The 16,054-nt window shown below is 48.3% G+C and overlaps 1 protein-coding gene across 1 annotated transcript in view; it reads right to left on the bottom strand.

Annotated features, from left to right (window-relative positions):
* Positions 1-16,054, bottom strand: part of LOC138286679 (rac GTPase-activating protein 1-like) — a 312,034-nt gene that overhangs the window by 59,994 nt on the left and 235,986 nt on the right. Inside the window, exon 8 of the mRNA XM_069227153.1 lies at positions 10,460-10,596. Within this exon, the coding sequence (XP_069083254.1) occupies positions 10,460-10,596 (137 nt within the window). The remainder of the gene's footprint in view (positions 1-10,459; positions 10,597-16,054) is intronic.

Here is a 16,054-nt window from a genome sequence, read left to right as displayed (position 1 = left end):
AGAGAAACACAGCAGAGGAAGACACAGCAGAGGAAGAGACACAGCAGAGGAAGAGACAGCAGAGGAAGAGACAGCAGAGGAAGAGACACACAGCAGAGGAAGAGACACACAGCAGAGGAAGAGACACACAGCAGAGGAAGAGACACACAGCAGAGGAGGAAGAGTAACAGCAGATGAGGAAGAGTAACAGCAGATGAGGAAGAGTAACAGCAGATGAGGAAGAGTAACAGCAGATGAGGAAGAGTAACAGCAGATGAGGAAGAGTAACAGCAGAGGAGGAAGACAAACACAGAAGAGGAAGACAAACACAGAAGAGGAAGGGAAACGAGAAACAGAAGAGCCAGAGGAAGAGAAACACCGCAGAGGAAGAGAAACACCGCAGAGGAAGAGAAACACCGCAGAGGAAGACAAACAGAGGAGGAAGAGAAACACAGAAGAGGAAGACAAACACAGAAGAGGAAGACAAACACAGAAGAGGAAGACAAACACAGAAGAGGAAGACAAACACAGAAGAGGAAGACAAACACAGAAGAGGAAGGGAAACGAGAAACAGAAGAGGCACACCGCAGAGGAAGACAAACAGAAGAGGAAGAGAAACACAGAAGAGGAAGAGAAACACAGCAGAGGAAGAGAAACACAGCAGAGGAAGAGAAACACAGCAGAGGAAGAGAAACACAGCAGAGGAAGAGAAACAGCAGAGGAAGAGAAACACAGCAGAGGAAGAGAAACAGCAGAGGAAGAGAAACACAGCAGAGGAAGAGAAACACAGCAGAGGAAGAGAAACACAGCAGAGGAAGAGAAACACAGCAGAGGAAGAGAAACACACGAGAGGAAGAGAAACACACGAGAGGAAGAGACACACGAGAGGAAGAGACACACAGCAGAGGAAGAGAAACACAGCAGAGGAAGAGAAACACAGCAGAGGAAGAGAAACACAGCAGAGGAAGACAAACACAGCAGAGGAAGACAAACACAGCAGAGGAAGAGAAACACAGCAGAGGAAGACAAACACAGCAGAGGAAGACAAACACAGAAGAGGAAGACAAACACAGAAGAGGAAGACAAACACAGAAGAGGAAGACAAACACAGAAGAGGAAGAGGAAGAGGAAGAGAAACAGAAGAGGAAGAGGAAGAGAAACAGAAGAGGAAGAGAAACAGAAGAGGAAGAGGAAGAGAAACACAGCAGAGGAAGAGAAACACCAGAGGAAGAGAAACAGCAGAGGAAGAGAAACAGCAGAGGAAGAGAAACAGCAGAGGAAGAGAAACACAGCAGAGGAGGAAGAGTAACAGCAGAGGAGGAAGAGTAACAGCAGAGGAGGAAGAGTAACAGCAGAGGAAGACAAACACAGAAGAGGAAGACAAACACAGAAGAGGAAGACAAACACAGAAGAGGAAGACAAAGGAAGACAAACACAGAAGAGGAAGACAAAGGAAGACAAACACAGAAGAGGAAGACAAAGGAAGACAAACACAGAAGAGGAAGACAAACACAGAAGAGGAAGACAAAGGAAGACAAACAGAGAAGAGGAAGGGAAACGAGAAACAGAAGAGGCAGAGGAAGAGAAACACCGCAGAGGAAGAGAAACACAAGAGGAAGAGAAACACAGCAGAGGAAGAGAAACACAGCAGAGGAAGAGAAACACAGCAGAGGAAGAGAAACACAGCAGAGGAAGAGAAACACAGCAGAGGAAGAGAAACACAGCAGAGGAAGAGAAACACAGCAGAGGAAGAGACACACAGCAGAGGAAGAGACACACAGCAGAGGAAGAGACACACAGCAGAGGAAGAGACACACAGCAGAGGAAGAGACACACAGCAGAGGAAGAGACACACAGCAGAGGAAGAGACACAGCAGAGGAAGAGACACAGCAGAGGAAGAGACAGCAGAGGAAGAGACAGCAGAGGAAGAGACACACAGCAGAGGAAGAGACACACAGCAGAGGAAGAGACACACAGCAGAGGAAGAGACACACAGCAGAGGAGGAAGAGTAACAGCAGAGGAGGAAGAGTAACAGCAGAGGAGGAAGAGTAACAGCAGAGGAGGAAGAGTAACAGCAGAGGAGGAAGACAAACACAGAAGAGGAAGACAAAGGAAGACAAACACAGAAGAGGAAGACAAAGGAAGACAAACAGAGAAGAGGAAGGGAAACGAGAAACAGAAGAGGCAGAGGAAGAGAAACACCGCAGAGGAAGAGAAACACAAGAGGAAGAGAAACACAAGAGGAAGAGAAACACAAGAGGAAGAGAAACACAAGAGGAAGAGAAACACAGCAGAGGAAGAGAAACACAGCAGAGGAAGAGAAACACAGCAGAGGAAGAGAAACACAGCAGAGGAAGAGAAACACAGCAGAGGAAGAGAAACACAGCAGAGGAAGAGAAACACACAAGAGGAAGAGAAACACACAAGAGGAAGAGAAACACACAAGAGGAAGAGAAACACACAAGAGGAAGAGAAACACACAAGAGGAAGAGAAACACACAAGAGGAAGAGAAACACACAAGAGGAAGAGAAACACACAAGAGGAAGAGAAACACAAGAGGAAGAGAAACACAAGAGGAAGAGACACACAAGAGGAAGAGACACACAGGAGAGGAAGAGAAACACAGGAGAGGAAGAGAAACACAGGAGAGGAAGAGAAACACAGGAGAGGAAGAGAAACACAGCAGAGGAAGAGAAACACAGGAGAGGAAGACAAACACAGCAGAGGAAGAGAAACACAGGAGAGGAAGACAAACACAGCAGAGGAAGACAAACACAGCAGAGGAAGACAAACACAGCAGAGGAAGACAAACAGCAGAGGAAGACAAACACAGCAGAGGAAGACAAACACAGCAGAGGAAGAGAAACACAGCAGAGGAAGAGAAACACAGCAGAGGAAGAGAAACACAGCAGAGGAAGAGAAACACAGCAGAGGAAGAGAAACACAGGAGAGGAAGATAAACACAGGAGAGGAAGATAAACACAGGAGAGGAAGATAAACACAGGAGAGGAAGATAAACACAGGAGAGGAAGACAAACACAGAAGAGGAAGACAAACACAGAAGAGGAGGACAAACACAGAAGAGGAAGACAAACACAGAAGAGGAAGACAAACACAGAAGAGGAAGACAAACACAGAAGAGGAAGAGAAACAGAAGAAAAAAGAGAAACAGAAGAGGAAGAGAAACACAGAAGAGGAAGAGAAACACAGAAGAGGAAGAGAAACACAGAAGAGAAACGAGAAACAGAAGAGGAAGAGAAACAGCAGAGGAAGAGAAACAGCAGAGGAAGAGAAACACAGTAGAGGAAGAGAAACAAAAGAGGAAGACAAACAAAAGAGGAAGACAAACAAGAGGAAGACAAAAAAGAGGAAAAGAAACACAGAAGAGGAAAAGAAACACAGAAGAGAAACAAAAGAGGAAGACAAAAGAGGAAGACAAACAAAAGAGGAAGACAAAAGAGGAAGACAAACAAAAGAGGAAGACAAACAAAAGAGGAAGACAAACAAAAGAGGAAGACAAACAAAAGAGGAAGACAAACAAAAGAGGAAGACAAACACAGAAGAGGAAGACAAACACAGAAGAGGAAGACAAACACAGAAGAGGAAGACAAACACAGAAGAGGAAGACAAACACAGAAGAGGAAGACAAACAGAAGAAAAAAGAGAAACACAGAAGAGAAACAAGAAACAGAAGAGGAAGAGGAAGAGAAACAGGAGAGGAAGACAAACAAAAGAGGAAGACAAACAAAAGAGGAAGACAAACAAAAGAGGAAGACAAACAAAAGAGGAAGACAAAAGAGGAAGACAAAAGAGGAAGACAAAAAAGGAAGACAAACAAAAGAGGAAGACAAACAAAAGAGGAAGACAAACAAAAGAGGAAGACAAACAAAAGAGGAAGGCAAACACAGAAGAGGAAAAGAAACAAGAAGGGAAACACAGAAGAGGAAGACAAACAAAAGAGGAAGAGAAACAGCAGAGGAAGAGAAACAGCAGAGGAAGAGAAACACAGAAGAGGGAGAGAAACACAGAAGAGGGAGAGAAACACAGAAGAGGGAGAGAAACAGAAGAGGGAGAGAAACAGAAGAGGACTAGAAACAGAAGAGGAAGAGAAACACAGAAGAGGAAGAGAAACAAAGAAGAGGAAGAGAAATACAGAAGAGGGCGAGAAATACAGAAGAGGAAGAGAAACAGTAGAGGAAGAGAAACACAGAAGAGTAATAGAAACACAGAAGAGTAATAGAAACACAGAAGAGGGAGAGAAACACAGAAGAGGGAGAAATACAGAAGAGGAAGAGAAATACAGAAGAGGAAGAGAAATACAGAAGAGGAAGAGAAATACAGAAGAGGAAGAGAAATACAGAAGAGGAAGACAAAGGAAGACAAACAGAGAAGAGGAAGGGAAACGAGAAACAGAAGAGGCAGAGGAAGAGAAACACCGCAGAGGAAGAGAAACACAAGAGGAAGAGAAACACAAGAGGAAGAGAAACACAGCAGAGGAAGAGAAACACAGCAGAGGAAGAGAAACACAGCAGAGGAAGAGAAACACAGCAGAGGAAGAGAAACACAGCAGAGGAAGAGAAACACAGCAGAGGAAGAGAAACACAGCAGAGGAAGAGAAACACAGCAGAGGAAGAGAAACACAGCAGAGGAAGAGAAACACAGCAGAGGAAGAGAAACACACAAGAGGAAGAGAAACACAAGAGGAAGAGAAACACAAGAGGAAGAGAAACACAAGAGGAAGAGAAACACAAGAGGAAGAGAAACACAAGAGGAAGAGAAACACAAGAGGAAGAGACACACAAGAGGAAGAGACACACAGGAGAGGAAGAGAAACACAGGAGAGGAAGAGAAACACAGGAGAGGAAGAGAAACACAGCAGAGGAAGAGAAACACAGGAGAGGAAGACAAACACAGCAGAGGAAGACAAACACAGCAGAGGAAGACAAACACAGCAGAGGAAGACAAACACAGCAGAGGAAGACAAACACAGCAGAGGAAGACAAACACAGCAGAGGAAGACAAACACAGCAGAGGAAGACAAACAGCAGAGGAAGACAAACACAGCAGAGGAAGACAAACACAGCAGAGGAAGAGAAACACAGCAGAGGAAGAGAAACACAGCAGAGGAAGAGAAACACAGCAGAGGAAGATAAACACAGGAGAGGAAGATAAACACAGGAGAGGAAGATAAACACAGGAGAGGAAGACAAACACAGAAGAGGAAGACAAACACAGAAGAGGAAGACAAACACAGAAGAGGAAGACAAACACAGAAGAGGAAGACAAACACAGAAGAGGAAGACAAACACAGAAGAGGAAGACAAACACAGAAGAGGAAGACAAACACAGAAGAGGAAGAGAAACAGAAGAGGAAGAGAAACACAGAAGAGGAAGAGAAACACAGAAGAGGAAGAGAAACACAGAAGAGAAACGAGAAACAGAAGAGGAAGAGAAACAGCAGAGGAAGAGAAACAGGAGAGGAAGAGAAACACAGTAGAGGAAGAGAAACAAAAGAGGAAGACAAACAAAAGAGGAAGACAAACAAGAGGAAGACAAAAAAGAGGAAGACAAAAAAGAGGAAAAGAAACACAGAAGAGGAAAAGAAACACAGAAGAGAAACAAAAGAGGAAGACAAAAGAGGAAGACAAACAAAAGAGGAAGACAAAAGAGGAAGACAAACAAAAGAGGAAGACAAACAAAAGAGGAAGACAAACAAAAGAGGAAGACAAACAAAAGAGGAAGACAAACACAGAAGAGGAAGACAAACACAGAAGAGGAAGACAAACACAGAAGAGGAAGACAAACACAGAAGAGGAAGACAAACAGAAGAAAAAAGAGAAACACAGAAGAGAAACAAGAAACAGAAGAGCAAGAGGAAGAGAAACAGGAGAGGAAGACAAACAAAAGAGGAAGACAAACAAAAGAGGAAGACAAAAAAGAGGAAGACAAACAAAAGAGGAAGACAAAAGAGGAAGACAAAAGAGGAAGACAAAAGAGGAAGACAAAAGGAAGACAAAAAAGGAAGACAAACAAAAGAGGAAGACAAACAAAAGAGGAAGACAAACAAAAGAGGAAGGCAAACACAGAAGAGGAAAAGAAACAAGAAGGGAAACACAGAAGAGGAAGACAAACAAAAGAGGAAGAGAAACAGCAGAGGAAGAGAAACAGCAGAGGGAGAGAAACACAGAAGAGGGAGAGAAACACAGAAGAGGGAGAGAAACAGAAGAGGGAGAGAAACAGAAGAGGGAGAGAAACAGAAGAGGACTAGAAACAGAAGAGGAAGAGAAACACAGAAGAGGAAGAGAAACAAAGAAGAGGAAGAGAAATACAGAAGAGGGCGAGAAATACAGAAGAGGAAGAGAAACAGTAGAGGAAGAGAAACACAGAAGAGTAATAGAAACACAGAAGAGTAATAGAAACACAGAAGAGGGAGAGAAACACAGAAGAGGGAGAAATACAGAAGAGGAAGAGAAATACAGAAGAGGAAGAGAAATACAGAAGAGGAAGAGAAATACAGAAGAGGAAGAGAAACACAGAAGAGGAAGAGAAATACGGAAGAGGAGGAGAAACACAGAAGAGGAGGAGAAACACGGAAGAGGAGGAGAAACACAGAAGAGGAGGAGAAACACAGAAGAGGAGGAGAAACACAGAAGAGGAATAGAAACACAGAAGAGGAAGAGAAACACAGAAGAGGGAGAGAAACACAGAAGAGGGAGAGAAACAGAAGAGGAAGAGAAACTGAAGAGGACTAGAAACAGAAGAGGAAGAGAAATACAGAAGAGGAAGAGAAACACAGAAGAGGAAGAGAAACACAGAAGAGGAAGAGAAACCGAGAAGAGGAAGAGAAACCGAGAAGAGGAAGAGAAACCGAGAAGAGGTGAGCACATCAACAGCACTCCAGCCACCCCATCCATCCTGGAGAGAAGTTGCCTGAAGAAAGCTGGCAGAATAAATTAATCCAAGTGAGATGGCATTGCTTGGTTTGTCACAAAGTAATCTCTTGCAGTGAGTGAAATAGCACCGCCTTCTACATCCAAGACACGTAAAGAGAATGTTTTTTATTTAGCACTGTTGGCAGCAGAGCTTGGCCGGCAGTCAGGTCCTACCTTCTATTTTTGAAAGGTTTCCTGGATTCCCAAACTGGTTTTGTGGCCACCAGTGTGGAATCCATGAACCGCGAACCCACAGCAAGCCTCACAGCCTGGTACCAATGGATATAGGCAGTGCTTTCAATGGAAAAAGTAAAGTGCAGGTACTCTGTGCCAGAGTACCTGCTTGTTTCTGAGAAGTGCTGGTACTCTCCAATTAAAAGTATTACGTTTATTTTTTTAGATGTGCCGGTACTTTCCCTCTCAAAATAAAAAAGTGCTGGTACTCAGTACCGGCCCGTTCAAAGCACACCATATCTGCAAGTCCCACGATACAGCCTGATGCATTGTGGAACTTGCATGCATGGTTCAGGACCACAGATGTAGTGTGGCTCTGTGAAGCTTGCACTGTTTTTGCAGTTCCAAGCTGGGATTTGAAGAACTCAGGAGGCCAATGCTGGGGGCTTCAAACCAAGAAGCAAAATCGACACTGGGGGGTCAGAGTGTACTTACCCAGCCCGCGTATATGCTCTTCCAAAGTGTTTTTTCAGGAAATGGGGACAGTCTCCATGGTCTATTATAGAGACCACAACATTTTTCTCAGAGTTGCAGCCAGGCAGTCGCATGGCTTCGATTTGGCAAAGCCAACTCCTGGTTTGCAGTGCCAAAATGGGCAACAGGAGGAAAAGGTCTTATCCAATAAGATTTTTAAAATGTATATTTTCAGAACTCCATGAACTGGGTTTGTTGTATCTGTGGATTAACTAACCAGATATTTCTAAATTGTCTGTTCATGCCCAACTTGAGACACTTTTTAAAAGCAAACGTCTCGAAAACTTCGGAACAAATTTGCACCAAAACCAGGCTATTGCACTTCCTTGAGTAAAGTTCTACCTTCATGCCAAATTTGGTGTCATTCTCTTCCACTGCTTTTTCTGTATTGAGAAGAACTGAAGTATCCTATGGGAGTTAAAAAGAGAAATGCCAATTTTGAGATCCCCTTTTTTGTGTTCCACTTAATGGAGCTGCACAAAACTTGCCATGTGCAATCCGATGCAAATATACTTTTTTTTTCTTTTAAGTTTAGTGCAGATTCGAACTGCACCAAACATTTCAAAAAGGCTTTTTCCATGGAATGTCTGATCAAACAATATATCAATGCCTTTTCACAATATGGTTCTTGGCTCCAAGCATGTCTCTGAAGGTGCTGGAACAGTTTATATTTCTGAACAACTGCATTTTCTACTGTGGGAGGGAGAACAGGTGGCGTGTGGTAGGGGGAGGGATACAGGGGGAGCGACCAAATAAAAAAAAGGAGTACCTTTTTCGTCGCTCCTCAGCTACAGGCACAGACTCAGATTCCCAACCTGCCCTGCTTCCAGTTCTAATACTGCGTTCATGCTGCTGGCAGCATGAAAGTAGCGTTTGGATTGGATGGAGGGCCCAGCCAGGGTGCTCCAAGGCAGAGTGGGCGCCTCTGCCTGCTCTCTCCAACCTGGCACTGCGTTGCCGGGCGGAAAGAGCCTAGTGCGCATGTATGTTTGGCCAGCCTGAGATGACCGGCTAGCCCGAGATGACCGGCCAAATATACATGCGCATCGAAGGGGAGTGCTGTACACTCCCCCTCTGTCCCTGTCATGCCCATGGCCCCGCCCCTTTTGGAGTAAAAATATAATAAGCATAGTTTATTATGTTTTTACTGTAAATGTTTCGCAGCTGCTGCTTCTGGCGGGAGGGAGACGTTCCTTCGCCATAATGGAGGAGCTGCCCCTGGTGGGAGGTGGGAATATGTTTGTAATACAACATAGGTTCTCCTCATGAGAAGCAAGGTAACTCTGCAGAATTTTCCTAGAGATGGGAAATAGGTTAAATCTCTCAGCCTGGGATCCAACAGGCCATGAAAGGTCCCTGTGAGCTGAGCCGGTCCTTTGGCTGGTTACTGCTGTGTTAACCGGCCAATAAAATAAAATACATTGTTTTGAGAGAATGTGGGGTCAGGGCCTGAGCTCCTGGCTTTGGAGGTGGGGGAACCAGGTTTTCCATGTCTGCTCAACATCCTGTGATTCTAGGCAAATCACTTAGGGCCTGATTTAGATTTTTGCAGACGGCGTTACTCTGTCACAAACGTGACCAATAGCTTGTTTGCCGAATTATGATCCCGTTATAGCCTATGGAATTTGTAATACGGCTGATGGGATATCCGTCACGTTTGTGATGGACTAACCCGTCCGCCAAACTCCGTATCACGCCCTTAATCTCCCCATGAGACCCTCATGGGTGATTTGTCACGCTTCACAAATCCTCAATTTATTTTATTATTATATGCTCTCTCATACTGTTTAATGTGTCGATGTGCCTAGAAACTGCTTATATTCCCCCTTTCTTTCTGCATTTGTGTTTTTCCCCTAATTCGTACTGTATAGTTGTTTTTTTTTTTGTTTTTTTTTTAAACACTTGAATAAAGTGAATTTATTTATGAGTAATAAAACATATCAACAGATTCCTGGAGTGAGCTGCATCTGGAAAGCATCTTGAATATGCCGCAGAGTAAAGTTCTTACAAGTTTGTGTAAAGTTGTTTTCACACATTTGTGCAAGCTTGTTTTCACTATATCGAGGAGCTCATTAACTGCAGTTAGTGAAACGCAATAAACAATGGTTCGAGACACTGATTAATAATTCATTCACCATTGATTGAAAGCCACCTGCAAGTGAGACAGGATAGGAACAGGTTGTAAATCTGGATCGGGTTGCAGAACCCAGAGCCAGGACTGATTCTGAGACTTGGGCTGTGGCGGACAGGCGGGGGCCTTCCGCACTTTATAATCTAACAAAATAAAACAAGTCTTAACTTTACACCAGAAATCAAGTTGAGGGAACCAGGTCCGAGTCTCTGCATCAGTACAACATCCTGTGATTCTGGGCAAACCACAATCTCTCAACCGCGGACAGATACACTTCCAGACACCAAGCCCATGACCACCAGCCCCACTGCAGGGTGGCCTCCTCCACTCCAGAGTAAAGGAAGACCTCTTCTCATCAGTACCTAACTTGTATCAAAATAAGTGCCAGGGCCCTCAGGAGGCCACTGCAGCTTGCCCCACCCAGTGCCCCTGCCAGCGCTGCCAATGAGAGTACCAACACAACTTCTAACACCTACAACTGAGACCATTCAGACTATTCCAGGGCCCCAAAGGCATAAGAATGGTTTGGACGTAGGTATTAGCCATTTTATATGTATTTTGAATTAATAAACAACTGTCATGCTCATCTCTAAATTAGACAAACAGCACCACCATGTGGCAGACTGTCATAAGTGCCGATGTTGACAATTAAGTGCTGGTGCCGAGCACTGGAATCCACTGGCCCAAATTAAGCATTGCTTCTCACCGTCTTGGAGACAAAGACATGTTTCCGAGGGGGCGCAGACGGGGCTTGCACTTGGGTTTCTTCTTCTAGGTCCACCTCGGTCTCTTCAATGTGTGGCAGCGTCTCGTCCTCAATGCTCACCCACACCGAGGTTTGCCCTGTAGTTTGGGAAGGTGGAATGAATGATTAGATTACAGTAACATGCTTACATTACACCAAGTAGCTGCATATGAGAGAGTTTATAAGAGTCATGCATGTGTAAATGACCTGTCCTGGGGCTGCTCCTCAAGCCACAGCAGAGGACAAAGAGGCTGGGACAGAGGGATGCGAGGCGTGGACACTGGTACAGGGAGGCATGCGAGGCATGGATACTAGGACAAGGAGGCACATGAGACGTGGACACTGGGACAGGGAGGGATGCGAGGCGAGGGCACTGGGACAGGGAGAAACGCGGGGTGTGGGCACTGCAACATGGAGGCACATGAGGTGTGGGAACTGGGTCAGAGAGGCACATGAGGTGTGAGCACTCGGATAGGGAGGTGCACGAGGAGTGGGCACTAGGAAAGGGAGGCATGCGAGACGTGAAAACTAGGACAAGGAGGGATGCAAGGCATGGAAACTGGGACAGGGAGGCACATGTGGCAGGGAGCCTGGGACAGGGAGGCACGTAAGTCTTGGACATTGGGAAAGGGAGTCACGTCAGGAGTTGGCACTAGGAAAGGGAGGCATGCGAGGCGTGAACACTAGGGCAAGGAGGGATGCGAGGCATGGAAACTGGGACAGGAAGGCACATGTGGCGGGGAGCCTGGGACAGGGAGGCACATAAGTCTTAGACCCTGGGATAGGGAGGCATGTGAGGTGTGAAGTCTGGGACAGGGATGCACGTGAGGCGTAGGGAGAAACACGAGGTGCAGGCACTGGGCAAGGAGGCACACAAGGTGCAGGCACTGGGACAGGGAGGCACGTGAGGCGCAGACATTTGGACAGGGAGGCGCGAGGCGCAAAGACTGGGAGGCATACGAGGCACAGGTACTCGGATAGGGAGGCACACGAGTTGCAGACAGGGAGGCACACGAGGTGCAGACACTGGGACAAGGAGACATGCGAGGCGCAGACAGACAGGGATGCAGGTGAGGCTTGGACACTGGGACGTGGAGGAACGGACACTGGGACAGGGAAGCACGTGAGGCATGGACACTGGGACAGGGAGGCACGAGAGGAGTGAGCACTAGGACAGGGAGGCACGTGAGGCATGGGGAGTAGGACAGGGAGGCATGCAAGGTGCAGCCACTGGGACAGGGAGGCACAGACACAAATAGCGAGGCACACAGAGGGCCTCATTATCACCCTGGCTCACGGTCGGACCGCCGCCAAAGTGGCGGTCCAACCGCGACATTATGACTGTGGCAGAGCCACCACGGTCCAACCACCAGGCTGCCGCCAGGCTGCCACCAGCCTGCAGCCTGGCGGTCCCGGCGGTTGTAATCCGCCAGGCCAACGCTGCAAGCAGCACTGCCCTGGGGATTATGAGTCCCCATCCGCCAGCCTGTCCAAGGCAGTTTACACCGCCATGGAAAGGCTGGCAGAAAGGGGGACTCAGCGGCCCCTGCACTGCCCATACACTTGGCATGGGCAGTGCAGGGGCCCCAATGCACAGCCCCATTGCACATTCCACTGCCCAATTTACGGGCAGTGGAATGCGCAATGGGTGCTGCTACACCCGCTGCACCGCCACATTGCTGCCGGTTCCACTAGGAGCCGGCTGCAATGTTAAGGCCCTGCGGTGAACTCCTAAAGGGACTGGCGGGATTCAGGCCACACAGGCGGCCTGATGGTGAGAAGTTTGGCGGGGAGCCTCCGCCGCCCGCCAATCTCATAATGAGGCGCAGAGTGTATACACTGGGAGACTAGATGTCAGCACTAAGAGAGGGTTCACAGACTCCGAGGCAGGGAGATGAGCACATCCGGACAGGGAGAGGCAGAACCTGGGCCAGAGAGACCAGGACATGGGGTCCAGTGAAGCAGGACAGAGGGATGCTGGGGTACGGGCCTGCACCCCAGGACATGGAGACAAGACTTCATGAACGGTGATGAAGACAGAGGGGTGTGGAGGGGGGTCCAAGAGAAGTCAACACAGAGGAAGGCCCAGTGGACTGATGACGCCACTGAAGTCCATGAGAGCTTCTTTGAGGGGTGAGTGTGAACCACAGGAGGCAGACACCCTCCGAATGAGGGTGTGTTGGATGCTATGGTTTTTGTATAGCGCCTACAGCTGTATCATACAGAGCTGTACACAAAGGGTGTTCCCGGCACCCACCGGTGCTCCGTTTACTGATCTCGGAGGGGGTCCAAACTTGTGACAGGAGGCAGATCGCAAAACGAACCCGATGAGCTATTTTGTCAGCTTGTTTGACATGTTGCAATAACATGCATCTGGGGAGTCACTCAATGCAATCAAATGGTAACTTTACACATCTGCATATCTTCTAACTGGCAGATGCATTCTGACACTCTTGGCTTTTTTTTTTTGCAGTTTAATTGTACCTGGCGCCAATAATTCCAGCATGGAAAGCGGTGATGGCTAAAAAGCAGCACTAGTTTGAGGTTACTAACAGATGTCACACATGCCAAGGGCCCCTTCACATCTGTATTAACAGTGCCTTGTATTTAAAAGCAGGGCCATCCTTGGTGCTGGTGGAGCCTGGTGAGGCTATCTTCAGTGCCCCTCATCTCTCCATAGCTCCTCTCTCACGTGCATTTCATTTGTTTTATAGCGCTACTCACCCAGTGTAGGCTGTCAGAGCGCTTTACATTACACACACATTATACCGGGACAATGAGTCATATGCATGTAACTCAGTGTATAGGACGTGTTACATAAGACAATGAGGATTACACGGTGTAGGAATCACGTCACTCACTAGTAGGCAGTGTATTTTAAGAGTGTTTGTTCTGGTGAAACACAGACTCAGGATTTCAGAACGTACCCCAGTGGTCGGCTTTACTAAAAATAACATATTTCTACCTAAAATAACCCTTTGTAGCAACATCATGGTAATGAGACTAGGAAAAGCACAAGGTCCCAACCCTATGCTTTGCAGTTTTCATGCAGCTCTTTGATGGCAGGTCATAGGTCACTGTGCTACATTAAGATTGTAATTTATGAACTGCTGCAACAAAAGGATCTCTGTGCCAAAAGCAGTATCCCTCTGAGCTAGCCACATAAAATACAGTTCTGTGATCTGCCTGGTATGCGCTCCTTGCAGCAGGCACATTAACACTCTGCGCTACCTTAGATGAGTCACAACTGCGAAAAGAAAACGCAGCCTCTGTCCAGCAGGAACATAATCACCGGTTATCCTGACATTTTTATTGTTGCCTGAAAACTACTAAACTTACAAGGAGCTCCGCAGCATGTGCTTTTAAGCCAGTGTTATGTCTCATAGATCGCCCCTCACCGTAGTTGCAGGTGCTGCTGCACCGGTCACACCGCCCTAGGGCAGGCTCTGTTTTAGAGGCCATCTAACAGTGCAACTAGTGTGGGTCCATCTCCTCTGGAGATCAGTACTCCTGCTTTACTTGTTATCAATAGTAATTGAAAAACTATTCAAGTATGAGTTACTTTTAACACTCGCCCTTAGCTGCAGCGGGTACTTGTGCCTGACCCGGAGGGTGGCCTGGAGGTTCCTGGCCTTGTGCACCGCCGAAGGTCGGTGCAGGTTCACTCACGGTGGAGCACAGTTGTGCGAGGTCCGAAAAACATGGGTGTTTCATGGACAGGGAACACCAGGAGACATCTCTGGGAAAGGCCCTTTGGCGACGGAAGCAGAGGGTGGCCGTGCCCTCCCCTGTTGCTGGAGCCGGCCCCGGGGGTTGGGATCGCCTGACTTCGCCCCCCCCCCCCCATCCTAGGTTTCAGAGAGCCCCCCCGGGTTTCCATCCTGTGCACTGAGGCCTGGCGGGGGGCGGCTGTGCATCTGCTGGGCTACTCCGACTCAACTCAAACCCGGCCTTGGCTTGCAGAGCATCTGCGAAAGATGCAGCCCGGCCTGACTGGGCCACCAAGAGGGTATCCAGGGGACACCGACGGCTGCTCAGACCCCTCGAAACGCGGCTACTGGCCGAGGATAGCGACTGATGCCCCCGCACTGAATGAGATGCTCCCTTGCGGCAGCCGCAGACAGAGAAACCCCCACGTCAGAGGAGATGGGAACACGGTTTGGGGCCTCCGACGCAGAAGGACCAGGGGGGGTTGGGAGGGAGAGGGGGGGTATCAAACCGCGCAACACCGCAAGTATAGAAACCCATACTAAAAATGCAACTCACTGGTCCCCCTCCCCCGTTACACCTCACTGGTACCTCTCACCCGTTAGACCTCACAGGTCCCCCTCCCCCGTTAGACCTCACTGGTACCTCTCACCTGTTAGACCTCACTGGTACCTCTCGCCCGTTAGACCTCACAGGTCCCCCTCCCCCGTTAGACCTCACTGGTACCACTCGGCTGTTACACCTCACTGGTACCTCTCGCCCGTTAGACCTCACTGGTACCTCTCACCTGTTAGACCTCACTGGTACCTCTCACCTGTTAGACCTCACTGGTACCTCTCACCCGTTAGACCTCACAGGTCCCCCTCCCCCGTTAGACCTCACTGGTACCTCTCGCCTGTTAGACCTCACTGGTACCTCTCGCCCGTTAGACCTCACAGGTCCCCCTCCCCCGTTAGACCTCACTGGTACCACTCGGCTGTTACACCTCACTGGTACCACTCGGCTGTTACACCTCACTGGTACCTCTCACCCGTTAGACCTCACTGGTACCTCTCACCCGTTAGACCTCACAGGTCCCCCTCCCCGTTAGACCTCACTGGTACCACTCGGCTGTTACACCTCACTGGTACCTCTCGCCCGTTAGACCTCACTGGTACCTCTCACCTGTTAGACCTCACTGGTACCTCTCGCCCGTTAGACCTCACTGGTACCTCTCGCCCGTTAGACCTCACTGGTACCTCTCGCCCGTTAGACCTCACTGGTACCTCTCGCCCGTTAGACCTCACTGGTACCTCTCGCCCGTTAGACCTCACTGGTACCTCTCACCTGTTAGACCTCACAGGTCCCCCTCCCCCGTTAGACCTCACTGGTACCTCTCACCTGTTAGACCTCACAGGTCCCCCTCCCCGTTAGACCTCACTGGTACCTCTCACCTGTTGGACCTCACAGGTCCCCCTCCCCCGTTAGACCTCACTGGTACCTCTCACCTGTTAGACCTCACAGGTCCCCCTCCCCCGTTAGACCTCACTGGTACTACTCGGCTGTTAGACCTCACTGGTACCCCTCCCCCATTACACCTCACTGGTACCTCTCGCCCGTTAGACCTCACTGGTACCTCTCGCCTGTTAGACCTCACTGGTACCTCTCGCCTGTTAGACCTCACTGGTACCTCTCGCCTGTTAGACCTCACTGGTACCTCTCGCCCGTTAGACCTCACTGGTACCTCTCGCCCGTTAGACCTCACTGGTACCTCTCGCCCGTTAGACCTCACTGGTACCTCTCGCCCGTTAGACCTCACTGGTACCTCTCGCCCGTTAGACCTCATTGGTAACCCTCCCCCATTACACC

This window comes from Pleurodeles waltl, chromosome 3_2 (genome assembly GCF_031143425.1).
Source record: "Pleurodeles waltl isolate 20211129_DDA chromosome 3_2, aPleWal1.hap1.20221129, whole genome shotgun sequence".
Lineage (NCBI taxonomy): Eukaryota > Metazoa > Chordata > Amphibia > Caudata > Salamandridae > Pleurodeles > Pleurodeles waltl.
Note: the sequence above shows the minus strand (reverse complement) of the source record. Positions and strands in the feature narration are given on the sequence as shown.